At 40.6% G+C, this 18,806-nt stretch overlaps 1 protein-coding gene across 1 annotated transcript; it reads right to left on the bottom strand.

The window, feature by feature from the left end:
* Positions 1-15,397: 15,397 nt before the first annotated feature.
* Positions 15,398-16,132, bottom strand: LOC146883588 (uncharacterized). The gene is made up of 2 exons (XM_085666635.1): positions 15,778-16,132; positions 15,398-15,630 (listed from the first exon to the last, which is right to left on the bottom strand). The coding sequence occupies exons 1-2, from the start codon at positions 16,130-16,132 to the stop codon at positions 15,398-15,400; spliced, it is 588 nt and encodes a 195-aa protein (XP_085522761.1).
* Positions 16,133-18,806: the final 2,674 nt, after the last annotated feature.

Genomic DNA, 18,806 nt, shown 5'->3' with positions numbered 1-18,806 from the left:
AAAGCAAAGGAAGGGCTCAAGGAACTCCCTTTCTTCTAAGCATGTGCCATGGGTCATCATCCTTGGTGGGGATCAAGCCTTAATCACTAACTGCTTCAATAGGCTGAGTGTTTTCCAAAATAAAAGCCACAATAGATCTAAAATCTGGTACATAAGTATTGCACATGTATAAATAATTTAGGAGCAGGGAAGAACTTTTTGTACAAATTTTTGAAAGCTTATGACCCTCTAGTTTTTTTGAATAAAAAATTAGTTGTAATTCTTGTCCACCATCAATTTCCTTATAATTGACAAATATGACCACTAAAGTACTTGAATAGGCTAACTGTTTATGAAATAAAATTAGGAACCAGATCTAACACATACGTGGACCACATAGGTTAATATGTACAATTTTTGTAAACTTTGTTCCAATTGTAGAAATATAAGGCCAACCCATATATTGAAATCACTTGTCCATTATACATAAAATATAATTAATTACAACATAAGTTTACATCATGTACATCCTATACATTGTCTACCTTTTATATTAGTATAGTCCAATAAAGAACAATGTACATTATTAACTTCTAACAAATAAATCTAAGTTTTGAAGCACACTTTCCCTAAGGATATTGTCTTCATCTAGTATCCAATCACAAACATATTTTTTCCTAATATGTTGTAGTTCTTCTTGCACAAAAAAATATTGTTCAGTTATACCAGGACAAATTGGGGGTGACAACACAAAACCATAGAATAAAAAAATTTGGCCCACTTAAAAACCAACCATCTTCTTCCACCAGTGCTGAGGAGGCCATGAACTTACTTATGCAACAATTAGAAGCATGTGATCAAGCTTATGAAAATTTGAGTCACCAGTTTCAAAGCTTCCAAAATCTAGTCATGGAATTCCTGCCACCAGATGACTATACTCGTCTTCAACAACATCAGTCCAGCCCAACACCATCCTAGCAACAACCCACCTCAGTCCAGCCCTTCCAGTCAACCACAGGCCTAACCATAACAACAACAACATCCTCAAGAAGAAGAAAATTATTTTGAACATTATGTAGATTATTAGGACTTGTTTTTACGTACTTATCATGTGTTCTTTTTTATAAATTCTAGTTTGAATACATTACTTGTATATATATTATTATTGATGTTTGTTTGGATTGTCTTTACTTATATAGACATATTGTATTTTATGTTTGTTTGGATTTCCTGGCTAGAATTACAAAATATGTATGAGGTTGTTCAATAAAATTTTTGCTATAAGTTTAATGTAAAGCAACTTGAGTTTCACAATGTAATATAATAGGAGGTATATGTTTATTTAATAATGATATATCTATAGATAATAAATATTTGGGTGAGCAACACTAGTATTATAACAACAATCTTTACTTTCATGGTATATAGTGAAACAACATTTTGTTTAGTAGATTTTCATGACATTGCACCTCCACGTTGTGTCACCAAAATAAAAATTCAATTTGCATTAATATATCATTCAATAATCTCAATAAATTTCACATATTGAATGTCATAACTAGAAAAAACACAAATAATATATATATATATATATATATATATATATATATATATATATCACTAGATGGAAAAACAGTACTAGAGGTATCACATACAAATTTAGTCAATTTATCATTTGAAGGAAACATCTTTAGAAATTTATCAATCTAAATAACCAAGGATTTTTTGTTTCTATTCTCATTAAGTGGTATATTAACCTTTACAAGACATCCCACACTTGAAATATTTTAAATGTGGTTCTCCTTTTTTTTTTCATAACTCAAGGAATCTTATCACAACATTAACAAATAATTCTTTTCAGAATATGACAAACAAAATATAAAATTTCACCATATGGCTAACTTATTATATATAAAAATATATATAATTTTCATGTCATTAACAAAAAATAAACAACTCAAATGTCTTTCAATGCCAAAACATTATAAACCACAATCATTTTTGCCTATACACATTAGTTAAATCACCAAAATTGAAAAATTGTCCTTGACTACCAAGACATAAAATAAACAGTAGACCCAAAATATTAAAACTAGATCTACATCATATAACACAACAATCACATGCCGATTTCTCAAAAATATATTTATATAATTATACATTTTGGATCTTTTATTTTCACAACTTTGCCTTAAATCAATGGAAAATATTACTTAATGAATAATTCCATGAGTTTCACAAAAAAAAAAACTTACTTCTAGATACATATTGTAACATCCTGTCTGAATATTACGGTTTTAAATAAAACAAAATAGAAATAATACGTCAGCATCATTTATTAAATCTCATTTCCCAAAACACGGGAAATTTAAAACTTTTATTAATCTCAATAATAAAACCAAAACCCATAATTATAAAAATGGAATAACCCAAAAATATCTCATAAGAGTTTACAACTTATTCGACAATCATAAAACATGAAAATATATAAAACTCCCAAGCTTTTCCCCACTCCATGGCTAAGTCTCACCAGAACCACCTGCAACAACATCATCTGCTCACGTGTACCGCGTACACGATCATCGCCAAACACAAGCAGATAGGGTGAGCTTAAAAGAATAAACATATAAATATTTATACGCATATATAAACACACTTAATTCCAAATATATCATACAATCACCCAAAGGGATTTCCTCATTCGATTCCATATCACATGGCCACAACCATGTTATTCGTGTTCTACAACTTCTAGTGATTACTTCAAGATGACTTGTTGCCATACCTATCGGTCACAACCGATAAAGCACGTGCATGAAACCATGTTACGGATCATACACCGTAATGCCAGGTGAAGTTCCCAAATAGGAATATAGTTCGCAACGTCCTAAGACTACCAAACTCGTCAGTCAACTACTGAGGAGGGCAATCTATCTGGACCCATCCGTACTGGCCACAACCAGCACACTCACATTGGCAACACTCGCCAACCCGAGCCACAACTCAAGAGATGTTATTCCGATCCACAACTCAAGGAATAGCACGTGCTTTAACCCCTATCCCGAGTCATAACTCAAGGGATACGTTCCGAGCCACAACTCAAATCCTACCAGCAATCCCACCTTTGAAGTATCACCAAAAGCCTTGTAGATCACGCCTACAGAATCAACAACCGAAGGTTGCAGTAGCAAAGTTGCCTGGCGGGGGACACATACCGCCAAGCGCTGCCACTTCCAGACCGCTTGGCGGGGAACACGTGCCTTCAAGCGCCAAGCGCCTCTGATGCTACTGTTTTTGTAAGTATCGCCTGGCAGGACAACCCTTACCGCCAAGCACCACACCTTCAATACTCTACTGGTTTTGTAGCTATCGCTTGACGGTCAAATACCACGGCCAGGCGCTACACTAGTACTTACGCAGTACTGGTTTTTAAGCACCCATAACAATGTAAAAATCTATCATACTCTTATAAATAAGCATATCCGCAATCACAAATATAGGCTTCCAGAAATCAACATGACTCACATGCATAATCTCCACTTAGATGGCTTAATCATACGCGTACACAAGTATCACCAAATATCATATGCATCAATGCAATTAATATTGACACACATGCCTTCACCAATAACCAATTCTCCACATTTGACTAACTCAAAGGAACATTCAAATTGATAGAGACTTACCACATAACTCAATCATGCTTCATTAGAAGTTACTAGGAATTATCAAGAGGTTATTCATGCATTTTAAAGACTCCAAAATCATCCATATTGAGTAACGTATATCTCTAGCTACTGACCTCCAAATCAGATGTCCACCGTTCAAAGTAAAGAACCACATGTTATGGAGCATCTGTCAAAATTTCACCTAAGCGGACGGTTAACGAACCAGGAAATCCAGTTTTACGAAAACATAAAATTAATCATGTAAAGCTCCCCTAACCTGGATTCCTTAGCTAAACTTTGAAATTTGGAGAGCTCCCTTGATCACCAATGGCTTGCCTTAGTTTCCTTGAATTCCACCTCTATGCTTCACTCACCACACCAAATTCTCTCCTCAAATTCTCTCTCAATCTTTCTAGAACAAAAGCAGCCATAAACACTCTCAATTTCTCCTTAATTGGTCAATAAAACTTGTCTTAATTGGCAATGATGATAGAAAAACGAAAATGGCATTAAGCTAGCTTAATTGCCATTCAAGATCACTTAGTGGCTGTTTTTCCAGCCCCTTAGATTGCCAGCCCTTCTCATCTTTGCCAAAAATAAGTTTAGCAAAAAGAAAGTATATTTTGGTTCAACCAAGGTTTGAACCCATAACCATGCCAATGTCAAATCAATGTACAACCAATTCATGTTTTGTGATAATTCATATAATTATATGATTACATTATCACTCAACATGATCATGCATATTATTAAAAATAATAATAAATCAAATAAGGGTTAAATATGTTTTTAGTCCCTCAAGTTTCAGCGAAATTTGGAATTAGTCTCTCATCAAAACTTTTGACCAATTGAGTCCTTCATCTTTCAAAATACGTGAATTTAGTCCTTTTAACCAAAATTTGTTAAGTTTTACTGACGTTTTAAGCGCATTTCATGATAGTATTTAAATATTTACATTGTTTGACACATTTTTGCTTCAATGTTAACTTATATACTATCATGAAATGCGCTTGAAATATCAAATAAACTTAACAAAATTTGGTTAAAAGGACTAAATTCACGTATTTTGAAAGATGAATGACTAAATTGGTATAAAGTTTTAATGAGGGACTAATTCCAAAATTCACTAATCATTTCTCATCAATCTTATTTAAACAAAAATAATTTGTAACCAATTTAAAAAATCATTTACCATAAATATCATTTGCCAATAAAATTAAAAGTCCATGAAAACATGAGTAACAATAGAATTTTTATTTTAATTATATATTTTTTAGATTATATTATATATTTCCAACAATGTTCGTATGTAAGAATTTCTCCCTCAACTTCTTACCACTTGATATCTTAGTCTATGTGACTAGAGAAGACAACAAAGCAGAATTGGGAGACAAAGATGGATATAAATGGGTAATGAGACAAATATAAGGATAAGGACGAATCAAATATGTACATATTCATTCTTGTTCCTACACTCGATTAAAAAAAGCAAGGATTACTCATTTCCTTTCATACTCACCTAGTCAATGCATGTATTATTGGTTAAAATGGAGACGTATTCAAAGACTATCTAAGAAGATGAATCTATTTGTATATGTGACTCAAATAATCAATAAAGCAAGACAATCTATATTACAACGTAAGTGTCAATATTTTTTTGGTTTAAGTGGAAAATTTCAAAATTTATTTACAATTTTTCTCACCAATTCTTTTGATATGCAAACGTGGTGTTAACCCTGTATATAATTATAAGAAAAGATAAATAATAGTCTTTTAATATAAAAGTTAAGTGTCAATAATTGTCTTTCAAAGTTTGTAGTGATGCTTAATATGAGAGGAAACAACGTTTAGAAGGCGAAGAAAACCTAGAGTAAACTCATCGAAAGGGAGGAAGATATGTAACTAAACAAAAAAGTCCATGTATACATAGAAGAACTTGTCTTCATCCCCCTTGCGGTTGTGGCATACACTATCCATGCCATCTATCTTCCTAAGAGACACTATATCGGGACTCACACCCCGGTAAAAAATGTATATGTTGTTAAGGCAAGAGGTCAACAAACGTGACCACCTAAACTTAGAGGTTTCAAGCTAAACCTCTTGATGAACCCAATCGTACTCGATCCTCCTAGGTAGGGAAGTTTCAGCATGTTCCTCAGGAGGATCCTCTCGACATTCCCTGCTAACCTCCATGGTAACCTACAACACCCTGGACAGAGAATCACTAGATGCTTTTAATGATCGACCACTACTCAGCCTTTCACCAACACTCACATTGGATCCGCTGAAAGACATACCTATTAGCATTCAAAATTTATGTGTTTCTCGTAGTAATTATGGAGAGAAAATGAAGTGGCAATAGAGAAATTCATATACTTGATGAAAATAAAGTACAATGAAGTACCATTTATAGGATGAACTACAACAATATAGTTCCACACACTAGCCCATACCAACAGTCACAAGCCTTCAGCGAAAAAGCCCAAGTATCAAGACTCTTCAACTTCCAAAAACTTACCTCGATTCCAGCAATGCTCTGACAACTACCTACTCACATCCCATGAATCAAAGACTTTGCACCTTCCTAAACATTAAACCTTTTCGTCATTTACGCTCCTCTCGGTTGAGGGGCTACTACACCTATAAAGCCATATGGCCAAAGGAATATAAATTTTCTTTGTGAAAAGCATCATAAGCCGACGTAACACAAAACGAGAAATCAACACCCAGATGCACTTGGCTACTACCTCACAATCTTCAACATAAAAACATGTTAAGAATGAGGGATTGTTGTGTCGTACATAGATATGATACCCTTTAGAGTGCATAACTTGGGGGGCTGGTGGGACTACACGGCCAGAATATCCCTTAATGTACCCGACCCACCTGAGTACATGTCGGCCCTGTAGGACGACATGTGCTCGGCCCATACCAATGCGCCAAGTTAGCATAATCGCTATCTAAAGAAGAAAAATTTGAGGTTAATTAACTCATGCTAATTATTAGGTAATTAGGTAAATTAAACTAAAGCCTAACTACGTAAGACCCATGACCTCTAATATAAAAGGTACATTTTATGAAGTATATAATTACGTTTTACTCTAACATTAAGTCCCTGATACCTTCTTGTAAAGCGTAGAGAGAAATATGAAGTTTTAAAGTTTAGAAAGATAAAATATTTTAAAGAAATTAAAATAAATTTGTTTTAGAATTGTACGTAACCTTATAACTTTTAAAATACTAAAATATTCATCACTAATTCAATTTATCAATTTAAACTTTTTTTTAACTTTTTTAAAATGAACCCTAACCATGTTGTTTGTAATAAAATTTAAATTGATACCTCATGTTTGAAAATTGTCACTCTAGATATATTGTAAGAAATTTAATTTCAATAAATGGAAAATTAATATGTAAAGTTATAAACTATATATAAATCAAAATTAAATAGCGAGTATTTTTAACTAATCAGCGTGTGATTTTTTTTAAGAAACTAAAAATGCATCTATAATATAAATAAGATTTAATTATGCTTTTGATCCTTTTTTTAGCCGTTTCAATTAGGTTCTCAATTTAGTTAAAATGTCTCAAAGGTGTCCTTTCTGTAAAATTTTTGTAAACGACGTTAATTGAATAATGATGTGACATGGTTGGCCCGTGCTAAAACAATAACAAAGACCAGAAATCAATGATGTGGCAACCAAAAAAAAGTTGATTTAAGAATTAAAAATAAATTGAAATTAGGATTTGTAACCAGACTATAACAATTCCCACCCTATTGAATTTGAGAACAATCTTCTTCACCTTTATCTTCGACATCCCGTCTCTCTGGACTTTTATTCATGTTCTATGCCATTGACATACTTACATGTCTTTAAAGCAGCGATGCTGCATGAATCACACTAAAATCCTAACCAGATCATTCTTCCCCTTTCCAATTAAAACAATAGGAAAATTTTTGCAAAAGTTCGAATTTTTGTTACAGATCACAGGGTTTTCAGCACTCTCAGTAATTCCATTGTGCCAACTGATTTGTACTTGAACAGAAGTCAAGTTCAAATTTTAGTTACTTCACAACCCTCCAAACTAAAAGCCCGTCTACTTAACTTTCTCCCATATTCAAACATCAAAAGTATCATTGGTAGTTATGGCAGTGAGTGCTTAGCACAAAATGAGATCTTTTTGTTCTCACGTTCTTAGAAATCAATTAGTTCAGTTTTGAGAGAGCTTCATATAGGGAGGGAGTTAAAAATCTCAGTAGCATTTCGTCTTTCATACTTAGAAAAGTTGAATACATCGCATGAAAATAGTATTCGCAAGATTCTTTTTGTAAAATTAATTTTTAAAATAAGATTCGTACTTATTTATGATTATAAATTTTGATATTCACTAGTGCAGGAAGGGCTTTTGGCAGCGGTTATTTTTGTCATTTTGTCCCGGTTCTAGAACCGAGGCATATTAGGACGAGGCCAAAAAGGTTAGCTTTTTGCCTCGGGTCTCAACCGAAGCAGAAGCTCCATATTCTGCCTCGGTTCTACTGAGAACCGAGGCCATATGTGCTTCTCTGCCCATCTTCTCCACCAGAAACCTTAGGTAGTCACCATGGTTACACCACAACTCCGTCAACCACCGCCAGATCTGAAACTCAAAACGAAAGATCCGTAGCCACTGCAGTCTTCTCCTTCATCGTAAGAGCAATTTTTGAATCGTGCAACCATCATGGAACCTCCATGTTCTTCATACACAAAAATGTGAACATCACACTTGCATAAATGCAAACAAAAATCAACCATCTGCAGCAAATAACAATCCCTAAATCGCGTCTCCTCCTCCAAATTGCGAAACCACCTCCTTCGCAATGACAAGTTTCTTCACGTTGCCGCCATCTACACGTCTCGCCACCATCAACGACAGATCTCCATCCATGCACAACACCAATCTACCACGCACCTGTAACACAACGAACTGATGCCCACTTCGCGAGCCCCAAATCGCACTTCGCCAAGCCAGAACACGAATGAGCCAAACGTCTAGTAGTTGTGAGTGGTCGGAGTGCAACAACAACAGTGGAGGTGGGTGGCTGAGAGAGAGAACGCGCACGTGAGGAAGAAGAGGAAAAAAAGTGATTCGCGATTTTTGAACCCTAATGAACCTTTTGGCCTCGGTTCAATTCCACCCGAGGCAGAAAATACTTTTTGGCCTCGGTTCAATTTTAACCGAGGCCAAATGTCACTGCTATAATGGCATTTTTGAAATATTAGCCAACTTTTAGGCTTCGAGTCTTCAAAACCGAGGCATATTAGACCTTTTGGCACCGGTTTTCTAATTAACCGAGGCATAAAAGTTGAAAAAAATTACAAAATTGCCACCGCACCATTTTATGCTTCGGTTAAACAACAACCGAGGCCTATAACGCGAGTTAAAAGGCCAAAACTGCACTAGTGATTATATATTTGCACGTATTTATATATTAAAATTTATATTATATTTAGTTTCAATGCACATATAAAATAAATAAAAAAGACAGTATTTTTAATTTCTTAAGTAAAAATAAAATAAAATGAGAATAGAATAATTAGAAAGATTATTGGTAAAGATTTTTGCAAAACGAAAACATTGATTGATTGTTAGTTACTGTAGTTAGTTATTTGGCATGGCAGAAACTGGTTCTTTGGATTATTATTATGTATTTATTTATTTATTGCGAAGCAAGGAGGAAAAAAAGTTAAAAAAGATGAAAGAGAGAATTGAAAGGACGAAGAAGAAAGAGTGGGAAAAGGTGGGGGCACAGAAACATCACGTGAAGACAACATCAACTACGATGGTAGAAGACAACATTGATGGAGAATTAAGCATGGAGAGTCACTTTGTTCATGCTATCTCAATTCAGTGAAAGGGTATCCAAATATCTAGAAGCAAAAGCTCATATTACAAATTCAGCATCATCCACTCCCATAATAACACCCCATATACACCACCCATATCATCACAGTTCCTGCCACAAATCCTGTCACAATTTCCCCTTCCAACCTTGCTGGAGTGCATGTGACAATTCCTTCTACCACACTTGTGTCTTTTCCTCCCACAAATCCAGAGGGATACCACCTCGAACAACCAATCCCCTAACTTCTCCACCTTCATCAGGAAATGTTCCTGCCACAACAAATCCCCAACCTCAACCACCTCCTGTAAACACTAATGCTCCAACTAGTTACAGATTCTAATTTCAATTTATTTTTAATTCTTAAATTAACTTTTTTTTTGTTGTCACATCACTGATTTCTGATCTTTGTCACTCTTTCGACACAATTCAATCTTGTCAGATCACTGTTCAATTAACACCATTTATAAAAACTTAACAGAAAGGACAACTTTGAGATATTTTAACTAAATTGAGAACCTAATTGAGGCAACTAAAAAAAGATGGACCAAATTGAAATTTTGACCCGAAAATAAGGACCAAAGACATAATTGAACCTATAAATAAAAGAAGATTTACTTATACATTTGTTTTTAATTTTACCCTTTAAAACAAATTTTAAATTCGAATAAAAAAATTATTTTTCAATTTTATCTTCTTAATATCTATTTACTTTAATCCAGATAATTATTTCATAATAAAAAATCATTTATAAAATAAAAAGAAAAAGTTATTCACTTTTATAATAATATTTTTATGAAAAATCATTTAATAATTTATAAATATTTTATTTTAATAATTAAAATTTATTGTATACTTTAATACAATATTTTCTATAATAAAATAAAAGTAGAGACACACATGCATGTATGTATTTCGACTAGTTGATATAAAATGCTTATCTAACTATTCATGTATCACACTTGATCCAAGGTGTAACGTCCCATTTAATTTATAAACGCGATTAAAGGAAACGCCACACATAAGATAGTATAACCATGCAGTCCTGGGGTTCCCAACATCAGCCCTACAATACTAGGCACACCACGATGCCAACAAAAGCAGAATAACTGTTTAACTAAAGTTTACAATCCAAAGACAACGAATACAGGGGCCATAGCCCTAAAGAAGACATCAAGAAGAGAAGTGTAAGATCCAGTCCAGACGGCTAAGCAGTGGAATCACCATTCCCTTGTTGACCACGAGAACTTCGCCCATCTGCTCCCATCAACCAAGTCGATGATCATCGCAAGAAAGAACAGCCACATACAACACAACCATGCAACGAAACAGGTAAGCTAAAGCCAACAACATATGCATCATACAGTTAAATATATATTCATCATCTCATATTCATATAACAACCAAACATGTTATGACTCTTCCTTCAATACACTACGACTCGACTCGACTCATCCAGATACGTATAACTTGGTCGGATTCAGCGGATGCTTGCACTTGTGGTGGATATCCCTGCTCGACCCTGAGCTGCTCATCTCCGAGCTATGTGTTACAAGTGTTACGATGAATCAAATCTCCCTCACCACAAGGTTAGCCCTTAATGAATTTCAGGCCTCCTGCTACCCTCACCACAGGAGTCAGTCCGCTCTAAGTGAGACTAACTGGCCCCTTAGAGTGTCAGGATGCAGTCCTTACCTTGAATCCTTACCTAGTTATATAGATGGGGCACCACCATGGACACCCACTAACAGGGGCCATGGAATTACGTCCCGACCACTGAAGCGCAACCTTGAAGGTCTCACCTAGAGACCCCAAGGAATTTACACGCTGACACGGAACAACATTCATAACTCAGCAATAAGGGAACATTAAATTATATTTTCATTTCCATACCGACCCCTGAGATAAAGTCCTCATACACAATATATATTGAATCCATACCTCTGATCATCGCCACCCATGAGTCTAGGGCCTCATTTCATATCAATACTATGTTCTTTTAGTTCCACACCACTCATTCATTTCACATGCCAACTTTCATACTAAACCCGTCATACACAATTCATGATTCATGCCAAGCACGCACAATACTCCATTATATACATGTTTCTTATCATACAATTTACACCCAAAAATATCAATCCTCCAAGGATAAATGAACACCCAAACAGCGCACCGCCTCGCCCAATCACTCGCTCAGGCTGAGGGATTTCGCTCAGGCAAGACGTGCTCGCTTAGGCGAGCCCCTCCTTCGCCTAGGCGAGGGCTCGATGAAGCACCCAGGGCACATCACGGGATCTCGCTTAGGCGAGACCCCTCTCGCTTGGGCGAGATGCTCGCTCGCTCAAGAAGCCGAGCTGGTCGCCTGGGCGACCTTTCGCGCAAGAGTCCTAGGCGAGCTCCTTATTCCTCTCGCTTAGGCGAGACTGGCTCGCTTGGGCGAGATTAACAGGTATCGCCACTGTTCTTCACTGCAACAGCCATGTTTATCAAACCAAACAAGCATACAAAGCATTCTCACACACCAAAATGAAGGATTAAACCATACAAGCAGCAACCAACGCAACACATACAAAAACGACTGGAAACCAAGAACTCTAACTCCCTGTACCTGGAAATGGGTTCGTACAGGACGTTCGACGCGTGACCAAGGAGCACAGCAGCTCTAGAATGCACTAAGGAGCTGAAAACAGAAGGTACATGGAACCAGGGCAGATTAGTACCAAACCCTAACTGCGAAAAATACAAGGGGAAAGCAAAAAGGGAACTCTGATGATCTAGAGGGGGTACTCACGTGGAGTAGAAACTGATTCGGAGCAAGCTCGAGAGACTTGGGGAGGAACCCTAGCAGAGCTCTAATGCGGAAGGAGAAGGTGACGGCTGCGAAGTTTCTGCAATAGTGAGAGTGAGTGTGGAATTAGGGCAGACCTAGGGACTTTATACGTTGGGCCGGCCTTAGGCCCACTTACAAGGGCAGCCCACTAATCTTTAGGGCAGAAAAATATAAAGGGGCCTTACATTCTCCCCAACAAGAAAATTTTCGACCTCGAAAATAAAGACTCACCAGGTAAACAGATGTGGATGTGATTTTCTCATGTTCTCCTCTAACTCCCACGTCGAGTCACCCGTCCTCCGATCCCAGATAACTTTAACAAGACTGACGGTCTTTCCACGACGTTCCTCAACCTTGCTATCCTCAAAAGCGATGGGTGGTACTTCCACTGTGAGATCTTCCCTGATCTGTATATCCTCAGCCTCCAACACGTGGGCCGGGTCAAATACATACTTCCTCAGCTGTGACACATGAAACACCGGATGAAGGTTCGCCAACTGTGGGGGTAAAGCTATCTCGTAGGCCACCGGCCCGATCCTCCTCGTGATCTGATATGGGCCAAGGAATTTGGGCGAAAGCTTCCTTGAGCGGAGAGCCCTTCCCACTCCCGTGGTTCGGGTCACCCTCAAGAACACATGATCTCCCGCTGCAAACTCCAAAGGCCTCCTCCTGCGATCCGCATAGGCCTTCTGCCTACTCTGCGAAGCCAACATCCTATCTCTCACCAACCTCACCTTCTCGGTGGTTTGTTCTAAAACCTCGGGTCCAACCAACACGGCTTCCCCATCCTGATACCAGCAAAGAGGAGTCCTACACCTCCTGCCGTAAAGAGCCTCGTATGGCGCCATGCCAATGCTCGCGTGAAAGCTGTTGTTGTAGGTGAACTCTATCAAAGGCAATACCTCGTCCCAAGCACCCAGATGATCCAATATGCAAGTCCTCAACAAATCCTGTAACGACTGGATCGGTATCTCAGACTGGCCATCTGTCTAAGGGTGATACGCTGAACTCATGGTGAGCTTGCTACCCATAGCACTCTGTAACGTCTGCCAAAACCGGGACGTGAACCGTGGGTCTTTGTCAGAAACTATACTCGAGGGCACCCCATGAAGTCTTACTATCTCCTTAATGTACAACTGAGCCAGTTTGGCCATAGACATCCTCAAGTTCATCGCCAAAAAGTGTGTACTCTTGGTCAGTCGATCTACTATCACCCAGATGGCGTCATGTCCTCTAAATGTTCGTGGCAAATGGGTCACAAAGTCCATCGAGATGCTATCCCATTTCCACACCGGTACCTCCAACGACTGTAGAATGCCACCGGGCCTTTGATGCTCCACCTTCGCCTTTTGACACGTTAAACAAGCTGATACAAACTGAGCCACATCTTTCTTCATCCCCTGCCACCAAAAAGTTTCCTTGAGGTCCTCGTACATCTTAGTCATGCCAGGATGCAAGCTAAGACGACTCTTGTGTCCTTCCTCAAGGATCAACTTCCTCACTTCAGCATCATCAGGTATGCATACTCTGCCTCGAAACCTCAGTATGCCATCATCACTCACGGCGAAGTCTCTGGCTTCCTCTGATCCAAGTTGTTCCCTAACCTTGTTCAGACCCGCATCCAACAACTGCCTCTCTCTGATCGAGTCCAAGAAGTCACTAGATATAGTAAGGGTACTACACCTAATGGACTCGGACCCCAACTCCACCTGTAGCCTCATGTCTCTGAATTTCTCTAGTAGTTCCACCTCCTTAATCATAAGGTGTGCAGTGTGTACCGTCTTCCTGCTCAGAGCATCTGCCACTACATTTGCCTTCCCCGGGTGGTATAGGAGCTCGAAGTCATAATCCTTGAGGAATTTCATCCACCTCCTCTGCCTCATGTTCAGCTCCTTCTGATCAAACAAGTACTTTAAACTTTTGTGGTCGCTGAACACCCAAAACTGAGCACCATACAGATAGTGCCTCCAGATCTTCAAGGCAAAAACTATAGCTGCCAATTCCAAGTCATGAGTGGGATAGTTACGCTCATGTATCTTAAGCTGTCTCGAAGCATATGCCACTGCCTTCTTTTCCTGCATCAAGACGCAACCCAGTCCAAGATGAGACGCGTCGTAGAAGACCTCAAACGGTTTCCCCACATCTGGAATTACCAATATAGGAGCACTCGTCAATCTCCTCTTTAGCTCTTGAAAGCTCTCCTCACACTTGTCTGTCCAAGTGAAAGGTTGGTCCTTCCGAGTAAGCAAAGTCAAAGGTGCCACAATCTTGGAGAATCCCTCTATGAATCTCCTATAGTAGCCCGCTAACCCCACGAAGCTCCTGATCTCTGTGGCCGACTTAGGATTTTCCCACTTTATCACTGCCTCTACCTTTGCCGGATCCACTGCAATCCCCTGGGCGGATATCACATGCCCCAAAAACTGAACCTCATCCATCCAGAACTCGCACTTGGACAACTTGGCATACAACTGCTTCTCTCTCAAAAGACCAAGCACCAACCTAAGGTGTTCTGCATGTTCCTCCTGTGTCCGGGAGTAGATAAGGATGTCGTCTATGAAGACCACGACAAATTTATCTAGGAAAGGTCGGAAGATCCTGTTCATGTAGTCCATGAACACCGCTGGGGCGTTGGTCACGCCAAAAGGCATAACCACATACTCGTAGTGGCCATACCTAGATCTGAAGGCTGTCTTCTGTACATCATCAGCCTTTACCAAAATTTGGTGGTAACCTGATCGCAGATCTATCTTTGAGAACATTGAAGACCCATGTAACTGATCCATCAAGTCGTCAATTCTCGGGAGCGGATACTTATTCTTGATCATCATCTTGTTCAGCTGCCTGTAGTCCACACACAGGCGCGAACTCTCGTCCTTCTTCTTCACCAACAACACTGGTGCTCCCCAAGGCGAAGTACTGGGCCGCATGAACTGTTCCTCCATCAGATCTTCCATCTGTTTCTTGAGCTCTACCAACTCTGTCGGAGCCATGCGACACGGGGCTATCGAGACCGGGCCTGTTCTTGGGACTAGATCAATAGAGAACTCCACCTCTACTGAGAGGCAACCCTGGTACCTCCTCCGGAAACACATCCCCAAAATCCTGGACAACTGGTATCACAGACGTCGTCTCACCTCTCTCTACCTCCATATGTGTGAAGATCATGTAGCACCGTGCACCGTCCTGTAGTTCCCTCATAACACCTTGGGAAGACATCAACTCAGGCTCCTCTGCGTCGAGAAAAAGCAACTTCTTCTCCCGATAATCTATCAGAATGCGATTGGCAGAGAGCCAATCCATCCCTAAGATCACCTCCAACTCCTGTAGGGGTAGACAGATTAAGTTCACCCTGTACCTGCGTCCCTCTACCTCTACTAGAAGCCTAGCACACAAGGACGACGTCCTGACCAAACCCGACGCCGGAGTAGATACTGCAAGTTCACAATGCAGCTCGCATACCGGCAGACCTAGACGCTCCACACAAGCAATTGACACAAAGGAGTGTGTCGCTCCAGAATCATATAGCACACACAAAGATTCACCCGCTATCATGCATCGACCTATAACAAGATTACCTGAGCCTGCAGCCTCTGCTCCGGTCATGGCATATACCCTGCCTGCCGCCTGAGGCCGGTTGCCTCTATCTCTTCGCTGGTGCTGGTGGGGAGTCTGAATTGGAGGGCGTGCTACTGCCCTAGCAAGGGTGGGACAATCCTTCCCGAAGTGGCCTTCCTTGCCACAGTTGTTGCATCTACGATAGCCCTCCATGCGGGGACAAGCGTACCTCGGGTGGGGTCCCCCACAAGTGTAACACTACACTCGACCCTGCTGAGGGGGAAGACCCCTAGACCCCTGAGGCTGATGGGGAGGTCTGTCATACGGTCTCCTCCGCTCTTCATGTCTGGGCTTGGGCCCAGATGGTCCATCGATCCTCTGAGGCGGCTGTGACTGCTGTGGGCGCTGGCCTTCTACCTCGCGCTTCATCTTCTCCATCACCCTGGCCTTCTCTACCAGAGCGGCAAAGTCCTTGATGGACAAAGGAGCTACCATCAAGCGGATGTCACCACGGAGCCCGTTCTCAAACTTCCTGCATCGCCACTCCTCATCGAGTGGCAGGGTGTAGAAACGGCTGAGGTGTTTGAACCTCTCAGCATACTCTGTAACAGTCTTCCCTCCCTCTGGAGAAACTCCACCTCCTTGGCGTACCAGATGCTGTTAGGAAAGTACTCGGATAGGAATCTCTCCCTGAAAGTTTCCCATGTCACTGGGTCATCCCTCTCCTCTAAGATGGATCTGGTGCTGCTTCACCAATGCTCCGCCTCCCCCGTGAGCATATAAACTGAGAACGCCAACCTGTTCTCCGCAGGGCACATCTTGGCGTCATAGATGCGCTTTATATCCTTCAGCCATTGGTCTGCGGCGTCAGGACTGGTCCTCTCGTCAAATTTCGTCGGGTGATGTTTCAGAAAATCCTCCAGGCTCGACTCCCTGACTGCAGGTCGTGGTTCAGGACCAAACACAGGGGCAGCCGCCCTGTTCTCCTCCAGCTGGCGAAGGGCCTCCATGTGCTGTCGATGAGCATCCTCGGCAGCCACCCTTGCAGCTTCCATCTGCTGCATCACCAACTGCTGCTGCTCTAGCGACGCCGCCTATCGCTGCATGGATGCCTCATGCTGCTGCATCATCGCAGCACTCTGCTGCGCCATAGCTGCTACCATCGTCTCTATGGCTCTGGCGATATCAGGTACATCTCCTTGAGATGATTGTGAAGCTCGACGAGGAGGTGCCATAGTCCACTGGCACACAGAAAATCACTTGGTTAGACTTGATAAAGGCAAGAATTTTAACTGAACACTCAGAGACACATAGAGAAAGCTAAGCGGACAACCCAAATCCACAGACCTAAGGTATGACCGCTCTGATACCATAAATGTAACGTCCCATTTAGTTTATAAACGCGATTAAAGGAAACGCCACACATAAGATAGTATAACCACGCAGTCCTGGGGTTCCCAACATCACCCCTACAATACTAGGCACACCACGATGCCAACAAAAGCAGAATAACTGTTTAACTAAAGTTTGCAATCCAAAGACAACGAATACAGGGGTCACAGCCCTAAAGAAGACATCAAGAAGAGAAGTGTAAGATCCAGTCCAGACGGCTAAGCGGTGGAATCACCATTCCCTTGTTGACCACGAGAACTTCGCTCATCTGCTCCCATCAACCAAGTCGATGATCATCGCAAGAAAGAACAACCACATACAACACAACCATGCAACGAAACAGGTAAGCTAGAGCCAACAACATATGCATCATACAGTTAAATATATATTCATCATCTCATATTCATATAACAACCAAACATGTTATGACTCTTCCTTCAATACACTACGACTCGACTCGACTCATCCGAATACGTATAACTTGGTCGGATTCAGCGGATGCTTGCACTTGTGGTGGATATCCCTGCTCGACCCTGAGCTGCTCATCTCCGAGCTTTGTGTTACAAGTGTTACGATGAATCAAATCTCCCTCACCACAAGGTTAGCCTTTAATGAATTTCAGGCCTCCTGCTACCCTCACCACAGGAGTTAGTCCGCTCTAAGTGAGACTAACTGGCCCCTTAGAGTGTCAGGATGCAGTCCTTACCTTGAATCCTTACCTAGTTATACAGATGGGGCACCACCATGGACACCCACTAACAAGGGCCATGGAATTACGTCCCGACCACTGAAGCGCAACCCCGAAGGTCTCACCTAGAGACCCCAAGGAATTTACACGCTGACACGGAACAACATTCATAACTGAGCAATAAGGGAACATTAAATTATATTTTCATTTCCATACCGACCCCTAAGATGAAGTCCTCATACACAACATATATTGAATCCATACCTCTGATCATCGCCACCCATGAGTTTAGGGCCTCATTTCATATCAATACTATGTTCTTTTAGTTCCACACTACTCATTCATTTCACATGCCAACTTTCATACTAAACCCGTCATACACAATTCATGATTCATGCCAAGCACGCACAATACTCCATTATATACATGTTTCTCATCATACAATTTACACCCAAACCAATATCAATCCTCCAAGGATAAATGAACACCCAACCAGCGCACCGCCTCGCCCAATCACTCGCTCAGGCTGAGGGATTTCGCTTAGGCGAGACGTGCTCGCTCAGGCGAGCCCCTCCTTCGCCTAGGCGAGGGCTCGATGAAGCACCCAGGGCACATCACGGGATCTCGCTTAGGCGAGACCCCTCTCGCCTGGGCGAGATGCTCGCTCGCTCAAGAAGCCGAGCTGGTCGCTTAGGTGACCTTTCGTGCAAGAGTCCTAGGCGAGCTCCTTATTCCTCTCGCTTAGGCGAGACTGGCTCGCTTGGGCGAGATTAACAGGTCTCGCCACTGTTCTTCAGTGCAACAGCC

This window comes from Vigna unguiculata, chromosome 9 (genome assembly GCF_037176805.1).
Source record: "Vigna unguiculata cultivar grain cowpea cultivar isolate G323 ecotype 2 chromosome 9, ASM3717680v1, whole genome shotgun sequence".
Classification (NCBI taxonomy): domain Eukaryota; kingdom Viridiplantae; phylum Streptophyta; class Magnoliopsida; order Fabales; family Fabaceae; genus Vigna; species Vigna unguiculata.
Note: the sequence above shows the minus strand (reverse complement) of the source record. Positions and strands in the feature narration are given on the sequence as shown.